Source organism: Podarcis bocagei, assembly GCF_964188305.1.
Source record: "Podarcis bocagei genome assembly, chromosome: 4".
Taxonomy (NCBI): domain Eukaryota; kingdom Metazoa; phylum Chordata; class Lepidosauria; order Squamata; family Lacertidae; genus Podarcis; species Podarcis bocagei.
This window is the reverse complement of record NC_138128.1, coordinates 57,333,601-57,361,098: the sequence shown is the minus strand read 5'-3', so window position 1 is coordinate 57,361,098 and position 27,498 is coordinate 57,333,601. Positions and strand designations below refer to the sequence as shown.

The 27,498-nt window shown below is 40.6% G+C and overlaps 1 protein-coding gene across 1 annotated transcript in view; it reads right to left on the bottom strand.

Moving 5' to 3' along the window:
* Nucleotides 1-22,811, bottom strand: part of LOC308586145 (scavenger receptor cysteine-rich domain-containing protein DMBT1-like) — a gene marked incomplete at its 3' end in the record, with an annotated part of 30,516 nt that extends 7,705 nt beyond the window's left edge. Inside the window, exons 1-6 of the mRNA XM_081192422.1 lie at nt 22,679-22,811; nt 15,341-15,370; nt 14,349-14,496; nt 12,174-12,358; nt 11,049-11,084; nt 3,033-3,062 (exon numbers count right to left, since the gene is read on the bottom strand). Of these exons, the coding sequence (XP_081048548.1) occupies nt 3,033-3,062; nt 11,049-11,084; nt 12,174-12,358; nt 14,349-14,496; nt 15,341-15,370; nt 22,679-22,724 (475 nt within the window). The 5' untranslated portion in view covers nt 22,725-22,811. The remainder of the gene's footprint in view (nt 1-3,032; nt 3,063-11,048; nt 11,085-12,173; nt 12,359-14,348; nt 14,497-15,340; nt 15,371-22,678) is intronic.
* Between the last annotated feature and the right edge of the window lie 4,687 nt (nt 22,812-27,498).

The following is a 27,498-nucleotide window of genomic DNA, read 5'->3' as shown; positions in this document are numbered from 1 at the left end:
AAATTCCTTCCAGTAGCACCTTAAAGACCAACTAAGTTAGTTCTTGGTATGAGCTTTCGTGTGCATGCACACTTCTTCAGATACACTGAAACAGAAGTTGCCAGATCCTTCTATATAGTGAGAAGGTGGGGAGGGGTATTACTCAGAAGGGTGGTGGGAATGGGAGATTGGCAGATAGCTGAGATGAGCCTGTTGACGACTCTTAACGACTGTAATAGGTCTTACAGGAAAAGGCAAGGGGTGAGAAGGTGAGAAATGGCTTAGTCATGTATAATGGGATAAGAATCCAATGTCTTTGTTCAAACCAGGTCTCTCCATGGTTTTAAGTTTGGTAATGAATTGCAATTCAGCAGCTTCTCTTTCCAGTCTATTTCTGAAATTCCTTTGTAGTAAAACAGCTACTTTGAGATCTTGTATAGAATGTCCAGGGTGATTAAAGTGTTCTCCTACTGGTTTCTCTGTTTTGTGATTCTTGATGTCAGATTTATGTCCGTTTATTCTTTGGCGTAAGGTTTGGCCTGTTTGTCCAATATAGAGAGCTGAAGGACACTGTTGGCATTTGATGGCATACACAATGTTAGACGATGAGCAATTGAATAGTCCCGAGATGGTATGTGTGATGTTGTTGGGGCCAGTAATGGTGTTGTCCGGGTGTATGTGGCAGCAAAGTTGGCATCTGGGTTTATTGCAGGCTCTGGTGCCAGTGTCCGTGTTAAGTCTGGTTGTAGTATTATTGTGGGTTAGGAGTTGTTTAAGATTGGGTGGCTGTCTGTAGGCAATGAAAGGTCTTCCTCCCAGAGCTTGAGAAAGAGAACTGTCATTGTCCAGGAGAGGTTGTAGATCTCTGATGATGCGTTGTACTGTTTTAACTTGGGAGCTGTATGTGATGACTAGAGGTGTTCTGTTATTTTCTTTTTTGGGGTCTGTCTTGCAGCAAGTTCTCTCTGGGTATAAGTCTGGCTCTGTTGATCTGTTGTCTAACTTCATCTGCTGGGTATTTTAGTTCTGAAAAGGTTTGCTGTAGATCTCTTAGGTGAGAGTCTCTGTCTGTAGAATTGGAACAGATGCGGCTGTAATGTAGTGCCTGGCTATACACAATGGACTGTTTGGTATGTTTGGGATGGTAGCTAGAGGCATGTAGATATGTTTGTCGGTCAGTTGGTTTACGGTATAAGGTGGTGTCTATGCGCCCATCCTGTATTTTTATAGTAGTGTCCAAAATGTATTTCTTGCATAGATTGATTCATTGTAAGGTTGATTGTGGGGTGAAAATCATTAAATTTCTGGTGAAAGGTGTCCAGGGTCTGTTGACCATGTGTCCAGATGATAAAAATATCGTCAATGTATCCCAGGTACAAGAGAGGTTTGAGTGGGTAGGAGTTTAGGAAACGTTCTAAATCTGCCATGAAGATGTTGGCATACTGTGGGGCCATGCGGGTGCCCATTGCTGTGCCGCTGATCTGAAGGAACAGGTCATCACCGAATTTGAAGTTGTTGTGGGTAAGGACAAATTGGCAGAGTTTGGTGGCAAGGTCCGCTGTGGTTTTATCTGAAATGGTGTTCCTTATAGCTTGTAAACCATCGTTGTGTGGGATGTTGGTATACAGAGATTCCACATCCATAGTAGCTAGTATAGTATTGTTGCGAAGATTATTTAAAGATTGTATTTTCCTCAGAAAATCTGTGGTGTCACGTACATAGCTGGGAGCACTGATGGCATATGGTTTCAGAACAGAGTCCATATAACCGGAGACACCCACTGTAATAGTGCCAATACCTGAAATGATGGGGCGTCCTGGATTTCCTGGTTTGTGTATTTTAGGTAGAAGATAGAAAGTTCCTGGTCGAGGTTCTGTTGGTGTGTTGTTGAGGATCTGTTCTTGGATGTGTGGGGGTAGCTCCTTAACAATCTTGTTCAGTTCTTTCTTGTATTCTTGTGTGGGGTCTGAGTCCAATTTTGTGTAAAAGGCGGTATTGGAAAGTTGTCTGTGAGCCTCCTGAATGTAGTCAGTTTTGTTCATGATGACGACAGCTCCACCTTTGTCTGCTTCGCTCATTCTGCTGTCAGCCGCACCCCCTGCCTGCCTGCCCAGCATCCTATGTGCAAGTCCAGGAGGTGGTACTGCTGGTCAGTTTCCTCCTTCTTAGTCTCAGTGTTAGCTTTGTACAGCTGAGCAAGGAGGAGAATGGGGACAACTAGGAAGCTGCGCAGATGACTGTGCTCTGGCTCCATTCTTTCAGCGCCAAAGAGCATCAACCACAATTGTACTCAGGTGGTCCTGATAACCCATTATTATAAGGGATGTAAGAAGGTACTGCATTTTAATTCCATGCTGTATTTTCTGCCTGAAACTACATTATTCCCTTGGCTATTCACTGTGGCAAAATTACATGCAAAAAGGTAGGTACTCACTGGTGGTCTCTGGAGGAAGAGTTGTTGCTAAAGAAAGATAAACATTGGTCAGCAAATTGAAATATCCACATTCTACTATATTCATTTTAAAAAATGAACTACTTGTTACACAAAAGAGTTAAAATTATATCTTATACTTGAATTCTGCATGCAAATGTAGTGAAGAGATACAGAAGAACAGAAAAGTAATTTATTTATTTATAAGTCAAGGACTTTTAAGTGAAGAACCAAAGGCATCCCATCGCTGGCCTAGAGAGATTGGGACTGAGGTGCCCTGTTTTGCATTGCTCCTGCTACAGCCTGAGGGGAGTGCTATTCTCAAATCACTCCTGCTGCCTCTGTCTTCCCTTGAAGAGAAAGGCGGTGGACATAAGTCCAAATGCCTGTAAAGCCCTTCAGTTAACAGAGATTGCAGTGTTTTTACACCATAACAAGTATGTTTTCTATTTCAAGAGGTCCCTCTTCACTTGGTATTCATTATTCTTAACTGTATGAACACAGAGAGAAGGCAACAGATTTGCAACTGAATGTCTGATTATTCAGTTGAAGACTTGCTTCTCTCTAATTCATACCCTTTTTGGACAAAGTATAACAATAAAGATTTAGATTGGAAACTTACTATACACAGGTTCGGTTGTCAACTCTGGAGCTGTGAGAGAAGAATTTGATAAGAAAAGCAACCTTGATCAATATTTGTGGAGTAAAGTTCAGTTGAATAACAAGTATTTTACCACCCCAGCATATTGTCATAAATGGACAAGCAACAGAGACGTAAGTGTGTTTAGACTCTAATAACCTTAGAACACTGAAGAGAAACATAGGAGGACTCTTGACCAAGGTTAGCTGCTGTTCTGAAGAAAATTGTAAATATCCTTATATGAAACAGAGGATGTGTGGCCCTTGGGATCCAGTGTTTTGGCTCGACACATACTAAAATAAACCAGGATATCACAATTTTTTGAGACTTCCGGTCGGCGCCATCGGCAAATGGCGGATTTTCCTCTGAGCTCCGGAGGGGGTCTGCTTCACGAGTTCGGGTCCTGTCGCTACGGTGAAGCGGGGACCCCTAAAAATTACAGGCACGGAAGCCTGTAAGCAAGGAGACTCGGCGGGCACCATTGCGCCCCCCCGAAATCGCAAGGGAGCCTTTTTAAAGGCTCCGGAATGGCAGCGGGGGTGAAGCGCAGTGCTGAGAGTCGTCACCCAGCCCGTGAAGCGAAGCCGCGTCGCCATAGTCGGAGAGCGCCGATTCCTTCCTGAAAACTTGGATTACAAATGAAAAACCCGTGAGTAGGACTTAAAAATCAATTTGGAACTTACAAATATTTTAAGGAAATTTGGCCGGAAACGGGATTGGTTTAAAGTAAGGAAATCTGCCTTTCCCGGACTGCAAAAGTATACAGCAAGGAAATTTCAAAGCTGCAATCACAGAAAGATCTCTAGGAATTAAGTGAACTGGACATTTGTTTAAAAAAACCCCTCTTGCTGGCAGGAGCAAAAGGGGGAGGAAAGTGGACTTTGAACCTGCAGGAAAAAGGGGTTTGTAAAAGTTTCTTCCGCTGTGTCAAAATCCCCTGAAACGGACTGCCTAAAATAAGGAAGCCAGAAAGAGAACTGTCAGCTTGTTAAACTGTTACTTTGAAAGTTACTTTGTTCTGAGTTACTGGGCTCTGGAGAGATACTAAATTACTGGACTGTTAATTTTTTAAATACATTGGGGAACTGTTGCAATTGACTTTTTGGAAGATCTAGGGGGACTGGACTAAAAGACATTTTGTTGCAGAAGCCTTGGAAACTTTTCCCCCTAGAGGACTCTGCTGAAATTGTTGCAAAGTGGACTATAACTTCTAAGCTAGTGGAATTTTCCTCTTAAAAACAATTTACAGGCGTGGGAACGACCTTGACTGGGACATGAGTGGTGCACCAGAAGAGACAACAACTAGATCTGGCAAAACATACAAGGTAAAAACTTTACAGCAGCGAAGAGTTTCGGTCTCAGGCACTCCAGTGGCACCAGCTGCAACTGGGCAGACAAAAACAATAATGTCAACAGACCCTGTGACACAAGCTCTAGTTAAAATAAATGAGTCTTTGGAATCTCTGACAAAGCAAGGTGCGGAAAACAGTAAAAAATTGACAGAGCTCTCAACAAAGCTTGATCAGAACACGCAAAGTGTCAATGAATTAGGGAAAAGAGTGACTTCTAATACAGAGACTATTAATAAAATTCTAGAGGACTCTGCTACTATACGTAAGATTGCAGAAGAAGCCAAAGTTTCTGCGGATGCCACTCAGGAAAAGATAATACCAGTCTGTAAAAAGTTAGAAGACCACGAGCTGGCTTTGTCCATGCTCGAAATGCAAAGGAAGGAGAGGAATTTAAGATTGAGAGCAGTGCCTGAGAGTGAGAAAGATAACCTGGTGGACTTCCTTTCTAAGGAATTTTTGGATTTTTGGCAACAGGAGTTGGAGAAGGAAGAAATTAAGATTGTGTCTGCGTTTAGATTGGGCAAAAGACAAGGCAGAAAGAAGCCAAGGGACTGCTTGATAACTTTAAGATCAAAAGAGGAAAGAGATAAAATATTGAATCTGCATTTTCAAAGAACACTGGAGATTGAAGATTCTTTTGTGGAGATTTTTAAAGATATACCAAAATACATTTTGGATGCAAGAGCCCAATACAAAGAGCTGGTTGAACTATTGAGAAAGAACGAAATACTATTCAGGTGGGAATTCCCCCAAGGCCTATCTTTTAAATATAAAGGTAGGAAAATCAGAATAAGATCTGTTCAAGACAAAGAGCAATTTCTACGAGATAACGGGGAAGACCTTCTGAAAGGAGTGGTGGAAGTGGAATCAACACCAGTGACAAAGGAAGCAACAGACATTTTGAATCTAACATTTGGACTGAAATCACCGACAGAAGACGAACAACTACTCGGAGCGACAGGAGGTAAAAGTCAATAGCAACAAGATGGCTCTGCAACTTCTAAGCTGGAATTGTAATGGCTTGAACCTTCCTCGCAAGAGGAGAAGTGTGTTTCACTTATTGAAAAAAGAACATTTGGACCTGATTTGTTTACAAGAAACTCATGTGACAAGACTGCATAGAAAACTACTCATCAACAAGAGATTAGGACAAGAATTTATTTCATCTGATAAAGTTAAGAAAAGAGGAGTGGTTATCTATGCAAAAGAAATATTTTCTCCGAAATTGATGTTTAAAGATGAACAAGGAAGATTTTTGGCAATTGAAATTCAAGCTCAAGGTGAAAAATTCATGATACTAGGGATCTATGCACCAAATGAAGGGAAGTCAGAATTCTTCAAGAAGTTGCATGAGATATTATTGGACTATTTGGACTATAATTTAATTATGATGGGAGACATGAATGGAGTAGTATCTACAAATATGGACAAATCACAAAGACTGGTAGTTTCCAAAGATGGGAGACTACCAAAGACTTTTTTTGAAATGACTGAAAACATGGACTTGATTGATATTTGGAGAACAAAGAACCCTCTCGAGAGAGAGGGAACTTTCTTTTCAGAAGCTATGATGACATGGACTAGAATTGACCAAATATGGATCACTAGTGGGATGGCTCCTAAGATAAAGAAAGTGGAAATCTGCCCAAAAACCTGCTCCGACCATAACGCCATAAAGATGGAGATGAAGTTAACAACAGCTGGATCTTTCAGATGGAGGATGAATGACACCTTATTTAGAGACGAGGAGGTCTATAAAAAGGCCCAAAAAACTTTGAGAGACTATTTTGAAATAAACTTAAAAACAGATGGGGAAAAAAGAGTAATCTGGGACGCAAGTAAAGCTGTTATGAGAGGTTTTTTAATACAACAAAATTCAATAAAGAAGAGAAACCAAAATGAGAAGAAGGGCAAGATCATGGAAAAAATAAAAGAAGGAGAAAAGAAATTGAGATCCAAGCCAAAGTCCCAGGAGATTTTGAGAGAAATTAAGTTACATCAGACACAATATATGGAATTGATGAACCAAGAAATAGAATGGAAGATTAAGCAAATGAGACAAAAGACATTTGAATCTGCGGATAAATGTGGTAAACTTCTGGCTTGGCAATTGAAGAAAAGGCAAAAACTAAATACGGTTACAAGCCTAGAGGTGGAAGGAAAGAACATCTATAAGCCAAATGAGATTAGAAATTGTTTTCAGAGTTATTTCAAAAAATTATATTCACAAGGGCCGCAGAATGAAAGAGACATAGATGAGTTTCTCAATAAATTTGGCTTACAAAAAATCTCTCATCAAAGTAAAATAGACCTAAATCAGAAAATAACTGAACAAGAGATAGAAGGGGCCATTCAAAATATGCAACTGGGCAAATCTCCAGGACCAGATGGGTTGACTTCCAGATACTACAAAGCTTTGAAGGAGTGTGTGGGTTATCTGTGAGAGGTCTAGTTCTGTGGCCCTACCTTACTTATGTATCTCCTATGATGTTATAGTTTATAATTATTGTGTAATGTTTTAATTCTGACTATCGGTCGAATAAAGAAATTGATTGATTGATGCTTTGAAGGAGTGGTTGTTACAACCTTTGAAGGAAGTCTGCAACGAGATTTTGGAGGGGGAAAAGGCACCAGAATCGTGGAAAGAAGCGTATATTACACTCATACCAAAAACAGAGACTGAAAAGACTCAGCTTAAGAACTACCGCCCTATATCATTACTTAATGTGGATTACAAATTTTTTGCAGACATTTTGGCAAAAAGACTGAAAAAAGTATTGGTGGAAGAGATTCATAAAGACCAAGCAGGCTTTCTCCCAAGAAGGCATTTGTCAGACAATGTGAGGAACATTATAGACATTTTGGAACTATTAGAGGTGAACATAAACACTAAAGCAGTTCTGATATTTGTGGACGCGGAGAAAGCCTTTGACAATATTTCTTGGAGTTTCATGATGAAGAATCTACATGGGATGGGGGTAGGGCAAGGATTTGAGAATGGTATGGGTGCAATATATTCAGAACAAAAGGCTAAACTAATTGTAAATAATGTGATAACGGAAGAATTTAAAATAGAAAAAGGGACACGACAGGGGTGCCCAATTTCCCCACTACTTTTTATATCAGTCCTGGAGGTTTTGCTAAACATGATTAGAAGTGACCAGCTGGTTAAAGGGGTTCAGGTCGGAGCCAAACAGTATAAGTTAAGGGCCTTTGCAGATGACTTAGTACTTACTTTACAAGAGCCAGACACTAGTACGAAAAGAGTTTTAGAGCTAATTCAAGAATTAGGTCAAGTCGCAGGATTCAAGTTGAATAAACAAAAAACTAAAATTTTGGAAAAAAAACTTAACAGCCATGGAAAGGGAGAGGTTCCAGAATGAAACAGGTTTGACTGTGGTTAAGAAGGTGAAATATCTAGGGGTCAATACGACAGCTAAGAATATGAATCTGTTTAAAGATAATTATGAGAAATGTTGGTCAGAAGTCAAAAAGGATTTAGAAATATGGTCAAATTTGAAGCTTTCCTTGTTAGGCTGAATTGCAGTTATTAAGATGAATGTATTGCCTAGAATGTTATTTCTGTTTCAAGCATTGCAAATTCTTGACAAGATGGACTGTTTCAAGAGGTGGCAGAAGGACATTTCGAAATTTGTCTGGCAGGGCAAAAAACCCAGAATAAAATTTAAGATTTTAACGGATGCAAAGGAAAGAGGGGGATTTGCCCTGCCGGACTTAAAACTTTATTATGAATCAGCAGCTTTTTGCTGGTTGAAAGAGTGGATGCTCCTCGAGAATACAGATATGTTGGACTTGGAAGGTTTTAATAATGTATTTGGATGGCACGCATATCTATGGTATGATAAGGTTAAAGCGCACAAAGCCTTTAAAAATCACATTGTTAGGAAAGCATTATACAATGTCTGGACCAGATATAAAGATTTGTTGGAAAATAAAACTCCAAGATGGCTGTCGCCAATGGAGGCTAAAGCTGTGAAAAAACTCAATATGGAGGCTAAATGGCCAAAATATTGGGAAATTTTGGAACAAGAGGGTGATAAATTGAAATTACAGAGTCATGAGAAATTGAAGACTAAAGTACGAGATTGGCTCCATTATTATCAAATAATGGAGGTCTATAAACAAGACAGGAAAATTGGCTTCCAGGTGGAGAAATCAAAATTAGAAATAGAATTGTTAGAACCCAATGCTAAGAATTTGTCTAGAATGTATAACTTGTTGCTGAAATGGAATACACAAGATGAAACAGTTAAATCAGCTATGATTAAGTGGGCACAGGACATTGGTCATAATATTATGTTTGCTGACTGGGAACAGTTGTGGACCACTGGTTTGAAATTTACGGCATGTAATGCCTTAAAGGAAAATATTATGAAAATGATTTATAGGTGGTACATGACCCCAGTCAAGCTAGCTAAAATCTATCATTTGCCTGATAATAAGTGTTGGAAATGTAAAGAAACTGAAGGTACCTTTTATCACCTTTGGTGGACGTGCCCGAAGATTAAGGCTTTCTGGGAAATGACATATAATGAAATGAAAAAGGTACTTAAATGTACCTTCCCTAAGAAACCAGAGGCCTTTCTCTTGGGCATCGTCGGCCAATTGGTGCCAAAGAAAGACAGAACTTTTTTTATGTATGCCACCACAGCAGCAAGAGTACTCATCGCAAAGCACTGGAAGACTCAAGATCTACCCACTCTGGAAGAATGGCAGATGAAGGTGATAGACTATATGGGACTGGCTGAAATGACCGGCAGAATCCGTGACCAGGGGAAAGAGACGGCGGAAGAAGATTGGAAGAAATTCAAAATTTATCTTAAGAAACATTGTAAAATTAATGAATGCTAAAATGTCGAGGTTTTAGGGAAAAAAGGGGACTACAGCTATAAAAGATTAAGTAAAAGAAAAGAATAAGGGAAAAATTTGATAAAACCAAGTGCTAGGATTTGCTGAAATAATTTTGGAAACTGGGATGTAGAAAGGGGAGGTATGGGGAAGTCAGCGAAGTAAGGTTTAAGAAAAAAAGGATATGAAATTATACATGTTTGTTTGTGTGTCTGTTTGTTTGTATTGTGTATTGTTTGTGTTTATAAAACTGTGAAAAACTAATAAATTTTTTTATTAAAAAAAGGATATCACAATTTTTCAAGTTTTGTCCTAATTTTGTTCCTGTTTACTCTCATCTTCTCATCAGAAGGTGATATCCAACATTAGTCATATTCAGAGTAGTTCCACTGAAATAAATGAACCTACCCTGAATATGATTAAACACAGTGCTTTTTTCTGGGGGGGGATGCAGGGGTACACATCCCCTAAACATTTTGTGAATTTAAGTTTGGCCTCATTGAGGGGCGATATTTCAATATGAGTAGGAAAATGAGAGTACCCCTAAACATTTTTTTTTAGAAAAAAAAACACTGATTCAACATTAGATTTCACCTCATGATGAAAGAATATTTACAACAACAAAGCAGGAATAAATACATCTGTTTCCAACAAACTTTCATTCTTTCATTCACTTACTCATTTCCATTAAGGTTCACCCCCTTCAGTTTTTAAAATGCATGCCAAGAAAGTATGCTGTTTTTATCTATGCTCCCATTTACTGTTAGGGTGTGAAACCTAAGACGCTGGCAAGTTAGCAATGTCATGTAACTTTAAGTAGTCAAGCTCGTTAAGTTGTTAAGTTGCTCAGTATATAAAGAGTGTTTGTTTTCTCTCTGTGTGTGTGTGGGGCGTGAAGCAAAAATGTCCGAAAGCTCCGGAGGTGTTTCTGTTATCTTTCTGCAATAAACCTGTCTTTGGAAAGACAGGCTTCCCTGTGTCGTTATTTCTTTGCTGCTGAGACTCTGAAGCTTGTACTGCAACAAGAATCTCTGCACTGGACTTAATTAATGCTCTGCAAAGAGAGCTGTTGCTGGTGGCGCAGCAGAAGCGTTTACTGGACCAGTACACAAACTCTCTTATTTACCACCCCAAGTTTGGACAGGTAAGTGATGTTCAGATAATGTATATTCAATAACTTTTTACCTAATACGAAATAAAGCCTGTATTGATTTACAATGGGAATGGTATATCTCAGTTCTGTACTCAGTTAGTTCCACAACTTAGGGAAATAGCTGAACAAAGCATTACAAAACAAATCAATATAGAGCTTTGCAAAGCTAAGTCTAAAAAAAATAAATACGTACCTTTTGAATTCTCTTTCTCTTCTTGATTCCAGCTCAAATTAATTCTCTCTCCCTTGCTCTTACTGATATTTTCTACAACAGATTATCTCTCCTTGTTTGGATTTCATGATTCTCAATAACTTAATGTTAAATTTCCAATAGTTCCTTTTTTGGTTTGTGTCTTTATTTTCTCTTCCATGCTAAAACCTCATTACCTCAACATTATCAAATGCTAGACCATTTATGAGGTATCATTTAATTACATTTTGGTCAGAGTAGACCCACTGAAATTAATGAACATGACTAAGTTAGGACTCTCAATTTAAATGGATATACTCTCAGTAAAATTTAGTTGACTACTACCTATGACCATTACTCTGCCAAGCCTACTGTTATGCCCAGGGACCTTCATATTCCCTGCATTAAAAAAAAAGGTGAGCAGATTTCATTACCTGTTGTTAATTCAGGGACTGGTGAGGTTGCCAGATCTATAAATAAAAAACATCATTTTATAAAACAGTCAACATTCTAGCAATTGTTAATGCTATAATGTCCCGCAGATGTCAAGATTCAACCTAGATTTTAAAAATATTTGCTCTTTCAAAATCAAAACCACATTTATATTTTAAACTTGTATCGGAGCAATTGTAAAATGAGTGGTTGAAATAAGTATACATTTGCATGGTGTGGCAGCCATCTTGATTCCAAATGGCATCCAATTGTATCCCAACTTGTCCCTTAATGTCCAGAACAACCATTATAATATTGTAAGAAGTATCCAAATGGATAGTGAAACAAACAACTTTCCAAAATATACAGTGAAAATGTTGATTTTTTTAATAAAAAATTATTTGCGAATTTAGCACTTTTGCTTTCCCTATGAAGAAAAAATGAACATTTGAAGGAAGACTGGAGGAAACAAAATGAAAAAGCATGGAAACAAATAGGGGTTTGGGCAGCTTTTACGAGTAGCATAGTTCTGGATCTGAGAAGACTAAAAAAGGCAAAATTTCACTGAAAAGGTTGAGCAGAAATAGTTTGTGGATGAGTCAGGCCTTCTCCAGATAATCAAAACAGTGACACTGAACATATGTGTGGAGGGTAAGACCACAGATCAGCTCCCCATCCAACCTGCATATGTTTTGTAGTAGGGATAAAACCAGGCCTTGCACTGCCTGCAATTTGGCAGGCTTAATGCTCTCTGGAGAGGCATTGTTTTCTCTGTCATCCATTCCTGGGGAAAAGGGGAAAACGTTCAGCCATGTTTAAATTCCCCATCATAATCAATGGGGAGTAACAGGTCTAATTCAGACTCGGAACAAGAAGTCAAACTGGAAAGACAGAGTGGCTCTGAAGCGGCATAGATTGTTTCCCAATATTACAAGCACAGATACAAGCCAATCTAGTGAACTGTTGCACAACCCTGTTGTTTATTGCGTTAAAGCCCCTCTATTGGAATCCTGAAGCAAATGCCCACAATGTCAAATTCTAATCCGATCTACAAAATTCTATTCCTGCATACGAAAAGCAAAAATATTCGGCTGCAAGGTAAGTAAATGTATGAGTTCCAGGGTTACCTGTTATATCGTAATAGGCAAAAAAGCCAGAGCCTGCACGATAGGACTCTCTGTGGAGTAAAACTTTCATGAGGCCTGAACGTGAAACGAATACCTGACTTGGGCCATCGCATATTTGCCCAAGTAGTGCTGAATGATCTACCATTCCATCATAGATTTGAATGTATTCACGAGTACAGTCCAAACTGTGGAGGAAAAAGTGTCATTAGTCATACTGTACAAGGCAAAGAAATTCCTGCATTCAAAAGTATCAGACGACGATGACAATGATTTTATTATTTATATGATTTTGATGATTTCATTTTCTCCTCACATTCTTAACTTTAAAAACTCTGTCTCCTCTCCTACCTGCGGTTTGTGACCCCTTGAGTTCAGTTAATTTTTTGTCATAACACATTAACAGCAAAATCCTATGCATGGCTAATTGGAAGCAAGTACTCTTGAGTTCCCTGAGACCTGCTCCCAGATAAGTAGGACATATAAAGGCCTTGTAGCACTAAATATTGTAGCATTTTGATTAATGTAATGTCTCATTGGTTGGTAAGAAATAGGCTCTGGAGGAAAGATTTTGGAATACATCTCACAATGTCTCAATGGGAGCCAGACCTGGAGCCAGCACATCATTCCTCTCCTACTTTAAATATATGCAGCAGAACTCTAGCAGGAGTGCTGGCTCTGGACAGCTAGACTTCCTAGTGTGGCCATAATATTGATTTTCCCACAGAAGTCATGAGCACTGTTTTGCATAGCTGTCAACTTACAGATTTGAAAATAAGGGACCTGCAGCCTTGAAAATAAGGGACCAACAGCCAAAATAAGGGACCTGCAGCCTCACCTGTTCCAGGCACTCCAGTCTTCCTGTCCTCCTGCAGTCTGGTCAAACTCATGCTCTAACGTCCAACCAACTTTGTAACCAGAGGTTCAACTGAATAGAATCTGAATCACATGCACCACAAGGCCAATGCAGCCTCAACTTAAGATGGCTCCCTGGCCTGGCTTTGCACTGCAAAGTTTGCAGCAGCACATGCAACAAAATGGCGTCCAGCATTCAAAAACCTCCTCAGCTTGCATTAACTAGCCACACACAAGGCATGCAAGCTCCATCCCCAGTCGTTCTTAGACTTCTTATTGGGTGAGCAACACAGCCAAGCAACACAGTTGGAGCCTCCCTCCTCCCTGGCCAGCAGGGAGGGAGGGAGGGAGAGGAGTTGCTTCCTTTGAAATTTAAGGGACATCATTTAAGGGACATCCATCAATAAGGGACAGCAGCTGGACATGGTGCTGGAATAAGGGACTGTCCCTTCAAATAAGGGACACTTGACAGCTATGCCGTTTTGTAGGGAATTTTGGAAACTTCATTTATTTATTTAGTATATAATATGCATGAGCCCACAGGACATGGTCACCTTAAAGACTTCCATTTCTCACCCTTTCCCAAGGCAATCAACATCTGGCACATTGCATTCAGCTTGCTTTGGTTTTATTAAATTTGTGAATGAAGACTCAGAAGCTTCAACAGCCCAAGTGAGATATGCAGGCCATAGTTGACCCAGATTCCCTGGCACTTATGGAATTGCCAGCCATTTTTTACTAACTTTGCAAATAACAGAACAACTGGAATGGACTCTGAAACTGGAAAATGTTTGTTCTTTCTTTCTTTCTTTCTTTCTTTCTTTCTTTTTCTTTCACATATATGCTTTAAGGATATGCATGCTTTTATTCCTTTGTGATTTCAGTAATGATGAAATTTTTTGAAAAACAAATTAAACTGGCACACCTGTAACCCACAACAGGGTGGTGGTGTCAGCTCCCTCACACCTTGCAGATGAACTTGATCCATCAACAAGCTGCTCAGGTGAAAAGCCCTTATACATGATTTACACAAGGTATTTTTTAAAAAAGTCAAATCAATCAGTTTATGTATTATATCAATTCTGCATCCTTTTGCTCTAGTTATTCAAAACAAGCAAACATATAAAGAAAAAGAAAAGATGAAAGAACCAGGAGAACACGAAAAGGGGTAAGTGTGGAAAAAGAGAAGCAGAAAGTGAAGAAAAAGATTAAGGAGGAAAGGAAGCATGACGAAATAATTTCCTCTTCAGTGGTACCTATTGCCAAAGTACAAGCGAGATGCTGACAGTACAAAACACTAGCTTTCAGCAACGGAGGACTTACCTGAAATAATCAAGGCTTAGCACTATAGGAATCTTATAATATGAAACAATTGTCCAGAGACACTCTACGACGTCTCCACCACCATTGTAATATGGGGGAGAAAATGACCTCGATGGATCTGTGAAAGTCTTGCCACAACTGTAGCTACCTAACAAATACAAAAATAAACGCTGAGTATTGCGTCAAAGCACTGCTTCCCCCCACCCCTCCAAAAGCAGATCCCAGTAACAACTTTCCAGCTTCACCAAGACCCAGAGGACAGAATCACAAGGACTGAATTCCATGTGGTCCTTCTGTTTTCTTCAGCCATCTTCAGCATCACATCTGTTGTGTGTCATGAAGCCAGGTGATCTTTGCACCATTAAGCAGAGAGCTGCCATGAGCCCAGTGAATCCAGCTTTTCTTTGCAGCACAGGCCTATAGATAGGTTCAGCTCATAGTAGGCATTCTTATAAGAACAAGAAGCCAGAATGCAAAGAATTCAGGGGTTTTTCTGAATGCTTTGCTATGGGTATTTTGGGGGGGAAATCTGATGTGTTTGATTTAGTACCCTAATAAAATATGCTGTTGGGGGAGGGAGGCAGTTTCTCCTTCTCCTTCTCCCATTCTGGCCAAATATTTAACTTGAGTTAGAACTGTTCCCCCCCCCCAAAAAAAAGATTTCAAGCTTATTATTATTTATTATTATTTCTTACATTTGTATACCGCCCTTCATCCAAAGATCACAGGGCAATTCACAAGACATTGGCTCAGGCTGGGTTGGACCCAGATCAGCTTGGGTCAGATTGGGTTGCTCCAGTGTGCCAGATAGGGCCCTAGATTGCATTGAGGGGCCTGCACAGCCCCAGCAATTAGGCTCCTCCAACAGCATCTGAAGGGGTTTGCAGGCTACCCACTAGCAAATTTCTGCATGAGAAAGCGATGCTATATTATCAGCATGCCGGGAACTGGAATTCAACATTATATTATGTAGCAGAAGAGATGCTGCTTACCTTTAGCTACTGTTGTGGCAGATTTCACTCCTATTTAAAAGAAAAGGGAGAGAGGAAAAAGAATCAAGAAAACATTGCAAGAATACAATTTCAAAATTGTTCATTGAATTGATGTGGTTTAATATGTAGCAGGAAATGTTCTTCATCAAGAAGAAGAAAATGGCTTCATTGAATGCCATGCTCGCAACGAATAGAAATATGCCACTTTTGCTAGCAAGAAGAAGAAGAACAAGGACACTTCTCTAGCAAATCCAATTTCTGCAACCATTATAGTGGAATGCAGTTACAAATCTTAGGGGTCTCATATGTAGGGCTTCAATCTTAAATGCAATCAAGTTGTGTTCTTACAAACAAAAAGAAACCCCAAATGAATAAGAGCACTGTATGCTAAAAGTTCCATTTCATCTGAGCTCAGAGCAGTAGCTGTACAAGTTGGAAGTTGTACATTGGAGGTCAATCTGCAACACTAGCTCACTTCTGGAGGCAGGGCCAGAGTGACATACATGAGGGAGAACCTGCTCTTTCTAGTATACTCCTGGATTGTAATTCCAGGATTAGGCCACAGCACAGCACTGTTGTGGCTGGCAGTAGTAAAGAAGAACCATTGCCAACTTGTATCCCTCCCCCTCCTTCCTTGATTGCTGGTTGACATTGCTGTAGACACAGGTTAGCCACTAGTTGACAGGGCTGGGCAGTGGTGTAGCAAGCCGCTTGGGTGCCCGGGGTTGGTGCATGCACTGCCAGCAGGGGCAGGGCAAGCCGCCCATGGGGTGGGACAAATAAGCTGAGCTCCAGGACATGCTGATTTTCCAGGCCATCCACAGCCAAGCAGGAGGTGGTGGCTGGGGCACTCTGCAGGCTGTGCGACACCCGGGACACCCTTTGGGTAAGCCTGCCACCCAATGTGGACCACCCTCCCTGCCCCCCCCGAGCTACGCTACTGGGGCTGGGAAAGGATTTCTCACACAGCCAGAGCAAATTTTTATGTTACTGTATAAACTGCAAACTGGGGGGGGGGGGGTCAAAGAACGGAGTTTGAACAATTACTTTTTAGACTCTTGAAATGGGACGTTATTCAACAAAACTCAGTTCTGTTTTAAGAGCAGCATTTCACAATGTTTGACTAGTATTAAGGAAATGAATGTTAGTACTTAAATTCAAACAACATGAATCATTCTTCTGATCATCTTTATAACCTTACTGGCTTCTGGAAATCTGATAGCATTTAATTTAGGATTACTGCCACTTAGCCACACACAGAGTAGTTCCTTTTCATAATCCTTTTGTTCTGAAGTGGTGCTAGTATAATCTCAAAATGCTTCTATAGAACCCCAGCGAAACCTCTGTAGAAGGCGTAATTTGCAGAAGACAGTAATTGCACCACAGCAAATCTTTTGCACCTGCCGTTGGGAGTATCCTTCATAGAGGTCAAAGAGGAACACACGGGACACAGGCTTTGGATAAACATGGGTCTTGACTATGTGCAAACATGACTATGACTGTTGCTCAGCATCCCAGTGGCATAGCAATGCAATCATCATCTCAGGTAGACTGATCCACACCTACACCCCTGGCACCCCTTAAGGCAATGAGAACCCTAGCTCCATTCCTTCTCAGCTAAGCTACAGCGTGGTGACAGAGCATCTGCTTTCCACGCAGGTTCCCAGGTTCAATTCCCAGTATCTCCAGGTAGGACAAGGGGAGACTTGTCCTACAAGCTAAAGAACACCAAAATAGAAATATTTAATAAGTGAATTTACTAAGCTACTACTGCTGAGCTTAAAAAAGGTTAAGGTTTATAGAGGAGTTTATTGTTTTATATAAATACATTTAAAGGTTATTAAAGACAGCTAAGCTTCTTCTGTATGACTGTGGGAAAGTATAATGAAAAATAATGATTAGCAATGAAAGGCTATTTCTGCAATAGTTGGGAAATGTGTAAATAATATCCAGGGGGAAGAACAATGAGTGTATTGAGCCTTGCTATGAAACTAATTTTTACAATGTTTGTAGCCTGGCAGCATGTAATTCCTCTCTCTCCCTACCCACTGGTGGAGTGCTTTGAAATATTGGCTAAGAATCTGCATGTATGGCTTTGGGAATGGGCTACTCCTTCATTTGATAAATGAGGAGTACATCGGCTCCTGGTCAAAAACCATGGCATGTAAGGCCTCTTTGATAGGTCTTTCAACCTTTTTCTTACCCACCTGAGGTATGATACTGCCCTCAAAACTGTGAATCAGAGCTTATGGGATATCACCTTTAGTGATTTCCGATCTTGCTCACATGTGACCTGTGGCCCATCTGTGTCAGGATTCCAATACCTACAGGGTTTTTTTGTTATCTCCCTATCTTAAGAATTTGACTGTATCTAACTATCGCCATCTGTTTTCTAAAGTCAGATTAAATGCTGAGGGGAATATTGGCTGGTGTCCCATACCGAGATAGGCTGTGCCCATGTTCCCAGGATGTTGAATATATGGAACATATTTTAATAAACTGTAGTTTGTATAAACAGGTTCAACAGCATCTAATCAATCCAATACTATCGGAACAACCTAGAAATACTGACCCATTTCATGTCAAGGTTCTCCTTGAGGATAAGTTTGATACTGTTACACTTCTTGAAGGCAATAAAAATAAGAAATCAGTATGTACCAGCTAAAGCTCCTCTGTTGGCCAGCAAGGCTGATCTTACACCTTAATAACTGTTAATATGTACTATTGTTGTACTGTGTATTTTGGGTCTAAGGACCACGATAAAGTGGTCTCTCTCTCTCTCTCTCTCTCTCTCTCTCTCTCTCCCCCCCCTCTCTCCCTCTCTCTCTCTCTCTCTCGTGTGTGTGAATATAGATATTATAGATATTAAATTAAGAGATGTCCCATATGTGTTTTTTTCACCCAGACATTACCAGAACTGAAGATCTATATCTGATGTCTGGGACTGGGTGTTCAAAACTGGGGAATGAGTGCAGAAGAAGGAATTGGACCTTCCACTGTTGTGCTTTAACTGACCCACAGCTTATGCTTTCAGTGCTCTATTTGCACACCTAGGTCTGTGGAATTACAGTGAGCAGGACTGAAGTGGACTAGTTCCTCCACCTCGATTTTTCTTACATCCATGCTGATGTTCACAGCCTGTTGCCTCTTCCCTCTTCCCCAACACACACACAAAAATACTTCACCTTGAGGACAGGGAGTAGGTAGGAGAGGGCAGCGTGCTCTTGAAAAGGCTAAGACCCAATAGATTTCTGCTTCAGGAGGAAATGATGTTCTGAGCATCTCTTCCCACTGTGAATGGTGGTGGGCTGATCTTCAAGCCTCCATCACTGAACCCTTTGGAGAAGCCTTCACCAGCCTGGTGCTCTTTGGATGTTTTTGGAAGCCTACTCCCATCAGCCCCATTCATGTTGTTTGGGATGGGAGTTATAGGCTAATGACATCTGGAAGGCACCAGGTTGAAGAAGACTGCTCTTGAGAATTATGGCTGAATGCTCAGAGAAACCTCTCAAGGGTTTTCAAGAATTCAAAAGTAATGCTTATGGAATGCAACCAACTGAGGTGGTGGAGAGTCCCTTGATGCCTTCTCGGTTATAAATAGCTGAGCTGCATGGAATGGATATTCTCCATAATAGGAAATATTTGGGCAAATGGGGGGGATTTCTTTGCATTGACATAGATATTTGCTTCCATGCAAATACAGTTATGACAACCTCTTTAACTACAGAAGTCAGAAACTAGATGTAGCTGCTAGTCCAGTATCCTGTTCTGACTGTGGGAAGCCTGCAACAGGACCTGAATGTAACAGCAACACTCAGTAACTAGAGTTATTTAAGGCAGATTCAAGTAAAATACAATTCAAGCAAAAATGTTACACAGCATAGTACCTTGGACACTTAATATTAAAAAATGATGCATTTCCAATTAGTTAATTAATAAAATGTGTAAGTTGTGGTTGGTTCATTTTTAAAAATGGAAGTTTTTCAAATTGGATGCAACCCATGCTGGGGGTGATGACATGGGTAATGCACAAGAAAACACAGGAAAGAGTGATGTGTAGGAAAGGAGAAGCATTTCCAAGTCATTGAATTCCTCCTCTCTAAACCAGTTTGAGTACACCATCACACACCACAGACGTCATGGTCACGCAACAGCCTACGCTGTTTCTGGCAGGGAGAGAGAGGAAATTTCTGGCACTGACCAACCCTTGCCAACCTTCTCTTCCCATCCCCAGCCACACCTTCCCTCCTGGCTTCCGAACTTTTCCCCTTTGTGTGGGTGGCAGGATCTGGCACACAGTGGTTCTTGTTTAAGACTGATGCCCAGGAGAGCCTACAAAACAATAGTTGCAACTCGCATCAAAATATATTTCAGCACAGCTAGTCACTATACAAAACATTATTGAGCCAAGGAATTTATAGTCCAAACCAGCTGGAGTGGAACAACTACTTAAAAATGAGTTTTAAATAAGTGAGACCTACAACAAAAATGTTGGCGTGTGCAGTAGCCTCAGTTCAAGATTCCCTACTCTAATTCAGTTCTCCCTACCTAGGAATGGTCAAATATGTGCATCTTGGTTTCTCCCCATTCCTCATGTTTCCAGTCCTTTCAGTTTTTCACATTTCCAATCCAGTTTGTAATTTTTATAGTCCTCATAAAATTTACCAGCATTTTAGTGCAAATTTCTCCTAATATACACATGTGGAATGCATATTTGCCCCTTGGTACACTGGTGGTGCTGTGGGTTAAACCTCAGAGCCTAGGACTTGCCGATCAGAAGGTTGGCAGTTCGAATCCCCGCGACGGGGTGAGCTCCCATTGCTCGGTCCCTGCTCCTGCCAACCTAGCAGTTCGAAAGCATGTCAAAGTGCAAGTAGATAAATAGGTACCGCTCCGGCGGGAAGGTAAACGGCGTTTCCATGCGCTGCTCTGGTTCGCCAGAAGCGGCTTAGTCATGCTGGCCACATGACCTGGAAGCTGTACACCGGCTTCCTCAGCCAATAAAGCGGGATGAGCGCCGCAACCCCAGAGACGGCCACGACTGGACCTAATGTTCAGGGGTCCCTTTACCTTTACCTTTACACATTTTTTTGCAAAGCTGTTTCCCCTAATATAATGCATTTCATCAGTTATTTTCACTTACATATGCATGTTTAGGCACCCTTTATCCTAGTCTATGCATTTGTGTACGCATTACTTATCCACAGAATAAGATCTCGGAGGATGGCTGTATTTTAGTTTGTGTATTGTTTCAGAAAGTGTGTGGTAGGTAGGTTCACCTTTAAATGTGAACTGAATCAAATTGCTCCCCTCTGTCCCTTGGTTTTCTCTACCTGCCCCCAACAGTCAATATTTATTGGCCCCTGAGGACACCATTCCCTGTGTGGAATTCTTGGTCCACTTTTCTTCTGTAAAAAAATTCCATACAATTGCAAATCTTGGGTTTCCCCTAAACCTATTGATAGCCTCCTTTTTCATTTTTGGAATGCCATTTTGGCTCTGTAAGATATGAGGCTTCCCCCCTAAGGATTGGGAATAGTGTATGTGATTAATGATCAGTTCTATCGATTGTGGGAGGGGCTTACTTTCCACAATCCTTCTAAACTTGTTTTTAGAAGTGAATCTTCCATCCTATTGCCCATGATTAGGGAGACCCTGAATCTGTGCATGCAGGAAACCTGTGGCAACATCTGCTGGGACCAGGAGTGCCAACTTGGCCCCAGGACCATGGGTGCCCCAGGACCATGGGTGCTTGGGCACCAAATTTTGTGGTTGTCCAGCCCCTTCATGGGAAATTTTGTGAGTGCTGAGGCATCCAGGGCCCCAGGGAGTTAGCACCTATGGCTGCGACCTTCTAGGGGCAATGGGGGGGGGAGATCCCATACCACATCAAAAACATGAACTTCAACTGGGCACATGCTGAAGAAGCTGCTACGCTCTAAAATACATCTAATCCATTTTTACATTGAGGTAAAAACTGCCTTTCAAGCTTGAGTGTTCTATAGGTAGTATAAGTAGGAGCACAAATTTGATGCTCAGAGGTTCTGGACTCCAGGTGGTGTTTACCTAGAGCCAAAGGTGCCAGTGTCTGGGGCCAAAGCACTTTAGCTTTCTCCCCCATCTTATTTTAGAGAAGGATGAACCAACTTCTCTGGACAATTGAGGGGATGCACGTGACATCATAAAGTCGCACAACATCAGAATGCCATGCAGTGCCACACGCGTGACATCAGAACGTTGCATGATATCATGTGCATGATGTTGGGATGTCATGACAGGACCCCTAAATAGTCTGGAGAAGCTGGCACCTCTGCCCAGAGCAGATTCTTTAAAATTAATGGACCTAACTTAGTCATGTTCATTAATCTTAGTGTGTTTACTATATGTAAAACTTTGTTGAATACCACCCAATATGTTTGGGAAGATTCCTAACAAAAAAAATGTTGATTTAGCTTCTTAATGACCTTTTTGAAAACTGTTTTTCTTTCAAGCCTCCAGTGGAGAGGGATAGAAAAAGTTCCCTAGACAATCTACCTAGTCTACATCTCAAAACTATTCTCTGAAATCTAACTTCACTGAATTGAATGCCAAATGTAATCAAAGTAATAAATCATTCAATAATTTCCCCCAAACAAAGGCAAGGTTGTGAAATGAATAGAGTAATGGTTTTTAATTTATTTTCTAACGAACACTAACATACTGATCCAGCCAAAGTTCACCGCACTGAAACCAGTAGAATAAATTGGTTTTGACAAACTTATCCCATTGCTCCCGACAAGATTTGCGGTCTGTTCCTGTTTCCTGAGAAACAAGTCAATGGCACTTACTTCCCTGAAGTGTGCATAAGGATGGCTAACTCTAGATGGATGCACAGACCATAATCTGAAGACCAAGTTCGCAACAAAGCAAATGACAGTCAATTTTCTACAGCAAAGTTGATACCTATGACTATGCTCTAAAAGGTTCAAGCAGTTCATATATGAAAACAGTCAACATTCGTTTCTTCATAGGAATATATGAAGCTGCCTTATACGGACTTAAATTCATTGGTCCATCTACATCAGTATTGTCTACACTGACTGGCAGAAACTCTCCAGTGTTTCAGTCAAGAGACTTTCCCAACCCTATATGGCGATACCAGGGTTGGAACTTGGAGCCTTCCCTACCACTGAGCTACAGACTTTGTCCTTTATTTCTCAATTCTGATTTAAGCATTTATTTATTGAAATTGCTGTTCGACTTTATGTATGCAAGACAGAAAAGAAGGTGAAGCAAAGATCTCTCTCTCTCTCTCTCTCTCTCTCTCTCTCTCACACACACACACACACACCACATTACCTGATGCTGAGAGTAGCACCCAAAAAAAGATCACAGTTTGATCCATCTTGGGCTAAGATTCCAGGAGAATTAGGAGTAGTAACCTTCAGGATGAAGACACCTGAATATATATAGTGTGGTGGGTCTGAAATTTGATCTGCCCTTTTTCGTCAGCTCCTGGGAAAAGGAAGTTCTCTAGAAGGACTTTTGCGATGCCAAACAATGTTTGTTAAACCATGCCAACAATACGAGTGCATATCAATGCCACTTCCCTTATCTTTAATTTTTTATACTTGTTGTGTAAACAGTCCTCAGTATGAAGCCCAGCGCTTGTCATTCTCCTTCTTCCTTTTTTAAAAAGGAGGGCTATTTTCCAGAAGGAAATGAGTGTGAATTAGATACCATCAAGTGCACCTACTTGTCACTTCATTTGGGGGAATGTCAGCAGGCAAGATTCTCTTAAGGAGAGTGTTGCACAAGAAATATTTGTGCCCATAGGCAGCCAGGATCTAGAGAAACACACAGCTCCTTCTGGGTGCTGAACTTGAGCTTTGGGCTTCTGTTTCTTGAAGTCATTCATATCAGTTATTAGCTGTGAGAGAATGTGGCTGCTTTCAAAATGATGCTAATTGCTTTTAGAAGTTCTGGGTTGTTTTTTAATAATTCTATTTTTAGTTGTTCTGCTACTTGGTTGTTTGCTGCCCTGAGCTCCTTTAGGAGGAAGAGTGAGATACAAATCTAATAAATGAATAAAATAACTTGAACCATTTGTTTTCTCATTACGTATTTTTCAGATTTCTTCCTGCCGCTGACTAGTGCAGTGGCAGTGGTTCCAACCTGCCCCCCCCCCCGCCGGACCATTTTAAAACTACTGCGGTTCTTTTTCTCCCTATTGTAGCATGCGTACTGTGTTGTAAATAAAAATAGGCCCTTTTCCCTTATGGGGTATCCAAGAGCCCATATAGAGTCCTTACATAGGTTCCCTATTGGTAGGAGAGAATAACAGAGGCCAACCGGAGAATATTGAGAAGCAAAGCAGCTAGTAAGCTTGATCTTTATTGATCTGTTGCAACAGGGTACTCCCCTCACACGCAGGAGAGGAAGAGGACCCCCAAAATTGCTGTGCAAGGGCTTATAAAGAATTTTGAAATTCCCATTCTCTAGATCAAGACCACCCCCAGAAACATTATGCATACATCACAGAAGGGGTGTAACCTAAGACCACCCCTCAGATACATCCCACCTACATCACAGAAATTTAAATGTTGTTTTTCTCCTGTCACAGTTTATCTCCTGTCTGGCAAGTTGCTTGATTGGATTTCTGGGGAGCCTGGCCATTCTTTTGTAGTGGTAAAATACTTATTTCCTGGGCCAGGTCACAGGCTCACACCTTATTCAAACACAGATTAAGACAAGATTTGTGAAGGAAGAGACAATGGGGAGGCTTTTCCATTTTTAACCTTGCAGAGAAAGGATTTGGTCAGTTTAGGAATCAAAATGGTTCCAGGTTGGTTTTCCTGTGCTGATCTATGTATGTGCAGTTATGAACATTACTATATATCTAAGACCATAAAATTCCTATCACAACTGTGCTGTGCTAGATTCTGTATGAGTGTTAATTGCATTTTTATAGCTTGTTTTATTTATTATATATCACGCTCAATAGAATTTGAATGATAATACAATACAATAAATAAAAAAGCAATTAAAACTCTATTAAAATAAATATAAATGCTTAATGCAGTAGATATGCCTCCTCCCATCTTCAACCACAAATCTGAAGACATGCCACAGATAACATGGGGAAAGTTTGCAGAACACTGCTATTCTGTGGACCAGGGCTTGGGAACCTCTGTAGCAGGGTAATTCAACAAGAAGATGTTTCTCCCTATGATTGCCTCCTTTTTAAAGCCAGAACATTCATGGGGACTTTATATATATATATAAATAGTTTTTTTGTAAATTTGTTTGTGCCACATTAATTATTTTCAAGGCCATGCCTTTGAATTTTTGCACATATTCTCTGGGTATTTGATCAAGCAAGTAGAAAGTCAAGACTGGTGAATGCTGAAAAATAATCAAAATGAATGAACAAGTAAGGTGTGAAGATAATGTATCTGGAGCCAAGTACTGAGCACTACAAAGACAATAGTACATATTTAAACAGGCGTTGTGAAAGATAAAGTAGCAGAGAGAGCCAAGAATGGAAAATCGGATGGTGGGTAAAGAAAAATAGGGGTTGCAAGCAGGTCAAGGACATTTCAAGGCTTTGCCAATTCAGGTGGCATGAAGGAGATGGGAAACTACTCAAGCAAACCTCAAACCAAACTACCTGATATTTATTAACAACAATTTCTGCAAAGAAGCATGACATTTCTAAACATGGGGAGTTTACAAGAAAATTCCATTATTGAGTGTTTAGGGAGGGGGAGGGCCAGACAAAGAACTAACAACTATTTTATTCCTGATTCACATGAATGGTGACAGTTTTAAAAGCAGCCTTCCGGGGGGGGGGGGAGAGCCTTAAAAGAGCCTGCTGGATCAGGCCAAAGGAATGTCTAATCCAGCACTGTGTTCTCACAAAGGCCAACTCCACAAGCCGAATTTAAGTGCAGCAGTTCCCCCACTACCACCTTGAATTCCTAGTGGAAATAGAACACAGCCAACATGACTGGTAGCTGTTGATAGCCTTGTCCTCCATAACATACCTGTCAACATTTCCCTTTTTTTAATGGAAATTCCCTTATTCCGAATAGGATTCCTCACAAGAAAAGGGAAAAGTTGACAACTATGCTCCATAAATTGGTTTGATCCTCTTTTAAGGCCTTCCCATTTTGTTTGCCATTAATGCCTGTTGTGGGAGCAAATACAGGCAACAACCATTTTACATGTTCAACACATGTGTTCAACATGTGCACAGCTGCACACGCACACACGCACACACGCACACACACACACACACACACATCACTGCAACCTGGAAGTGGCCAGAAAAGGTGGCATGGTGGGAGCAGGGCAGGGGCAGAACAGGGGCAGAACAGGACATAACAGGGCAGAGCAGGCTTGTGCATGTTCTGCCAATGTGTGCAGGGGTCAAGAATGGAGCCCCCAGGCAAAATGGCTGTTGCTCGTACCACATAACTATGCATTGTGTTAACTATGCATTGTGTGAAGTTCTTTTTGTCATCCAACATTCAGTTCAGTTTGATGACCCCCAAGCTCTACTATACTGAGACAGAGAAAAATATTTTCCTATCCAATTTATTCACACCACGCAGAACTAAACACACCTCTATCATATTCCTGCTTTCTCACCTCTTCTCGACACTAAAAAGCACCAAAAGTTATTTCCTCATAGAGGAATTGCTCCACCCACTTGAATCATTTTGGTTGCCATTTTCTGAACCTTTTACAGCTCCACAATATTCTTTTTGAGGTAAGACAACCAGAACTGTATACAGTACACCAAGTGTGGTTGTACCATAGAATTGTATATTCCTAATGATCCTTTCCCCTAATGATTCCTAGCATGGAATCTGCCTCACACCAACACCTTCATCAAGCTTGTAGCTGGTCAGGCACCATTAATTCATACCCTATGAGCGCATATGTGAAATTAATACATTTGGCTTCAATTTGCATCAAAGTACACTTGCTCACATTGCGTTGCATTTGCCATTTTACTGCTGATTCACCCAGTTTGGGAAAATCCTTTTGGGGCGCCTCACAATCCCCTTTTTTATTTTAACTACCCCGAACAAGTTGGTATTCATGGGTTATTCAGTTTGGTTTTCATCACTGTTAGTATGTTTTAAGGAGTTTGCTGTAGAGTGGTAAAAAGGAGGAGGCTGATATAGCAAGGGACTGCACATAAAATGAGCCATCCTTTAATCAGGCAAAATGGCTTCATGGTTAGATGAAGGCAATCTATTTGCAGAAGTAGGATTATATACATTCCTGCTCGGTTAAGAACTACAGGGCCAAAATTGTGCCTTGCATTTATCCAGATAGTCACATGTTGTTTAGGTATATGGTTTACTAGTACACACACAAATCTACTCATGGGATGCAGATGAACTTTTAAAAACCACTTTTTGGTTTTTTTAGCATTGGTCATTATAAAATTCTACCATTTTCATACTACTTTTGCAGCAATCCATGCATACATATTTTAACTGGAAATTCAACAGAAAGAAAGAAAGAAAACCTTTCCTTCTTATTGTGACCTTTTGTAATGTGTTGTCTTGAGCAGATCTCCAATGACTTGTCTTAATCATGCTTTTATCCCCTGATTGATATCTTGTTTACTCACTCACTCCAGGTTTCCTAATCTACTGGTTGATTTGGTAAAGTACCCCCTTGATGGTCTTTATTCCTCAAGTACTATTTTTTAATGATATTTCTCCAGGGAGAGCCTAAGACATTTTGATCCTTATGGCTGAAATGTCCGATGGCATCCCCACACGGTGATAATAAATAAACCAACCAAATAATTCCCTACCTACCGTAGTAGCTTCATGCTGCCCCGTTTCACTCCCAGCTTTTAGTTCTTTCCTTATAAGCATCTTTCCCAAACCATATTTAGGACTTCCCTCTTCTGCCCTTGATCTCTCATACAAAGGCTTAAGCTAAAGTACGTAATACTTCAATGGTTCATTATTCTCCCCCCCCCCCCATTTCCCCTTGTCAGTTCTTCACTGGTCATCTTTTAAGCTGTGTAATCCTTTGAGGAAGAAGGATGTACAAGACTTTAGCTCACCGCAAATCCTAAACTTGGAACCTGGTGGGTGTCAGGAATTCAGTCTGTTTACAAACAACAAACCTCTAGTCAAAGTAGAGAA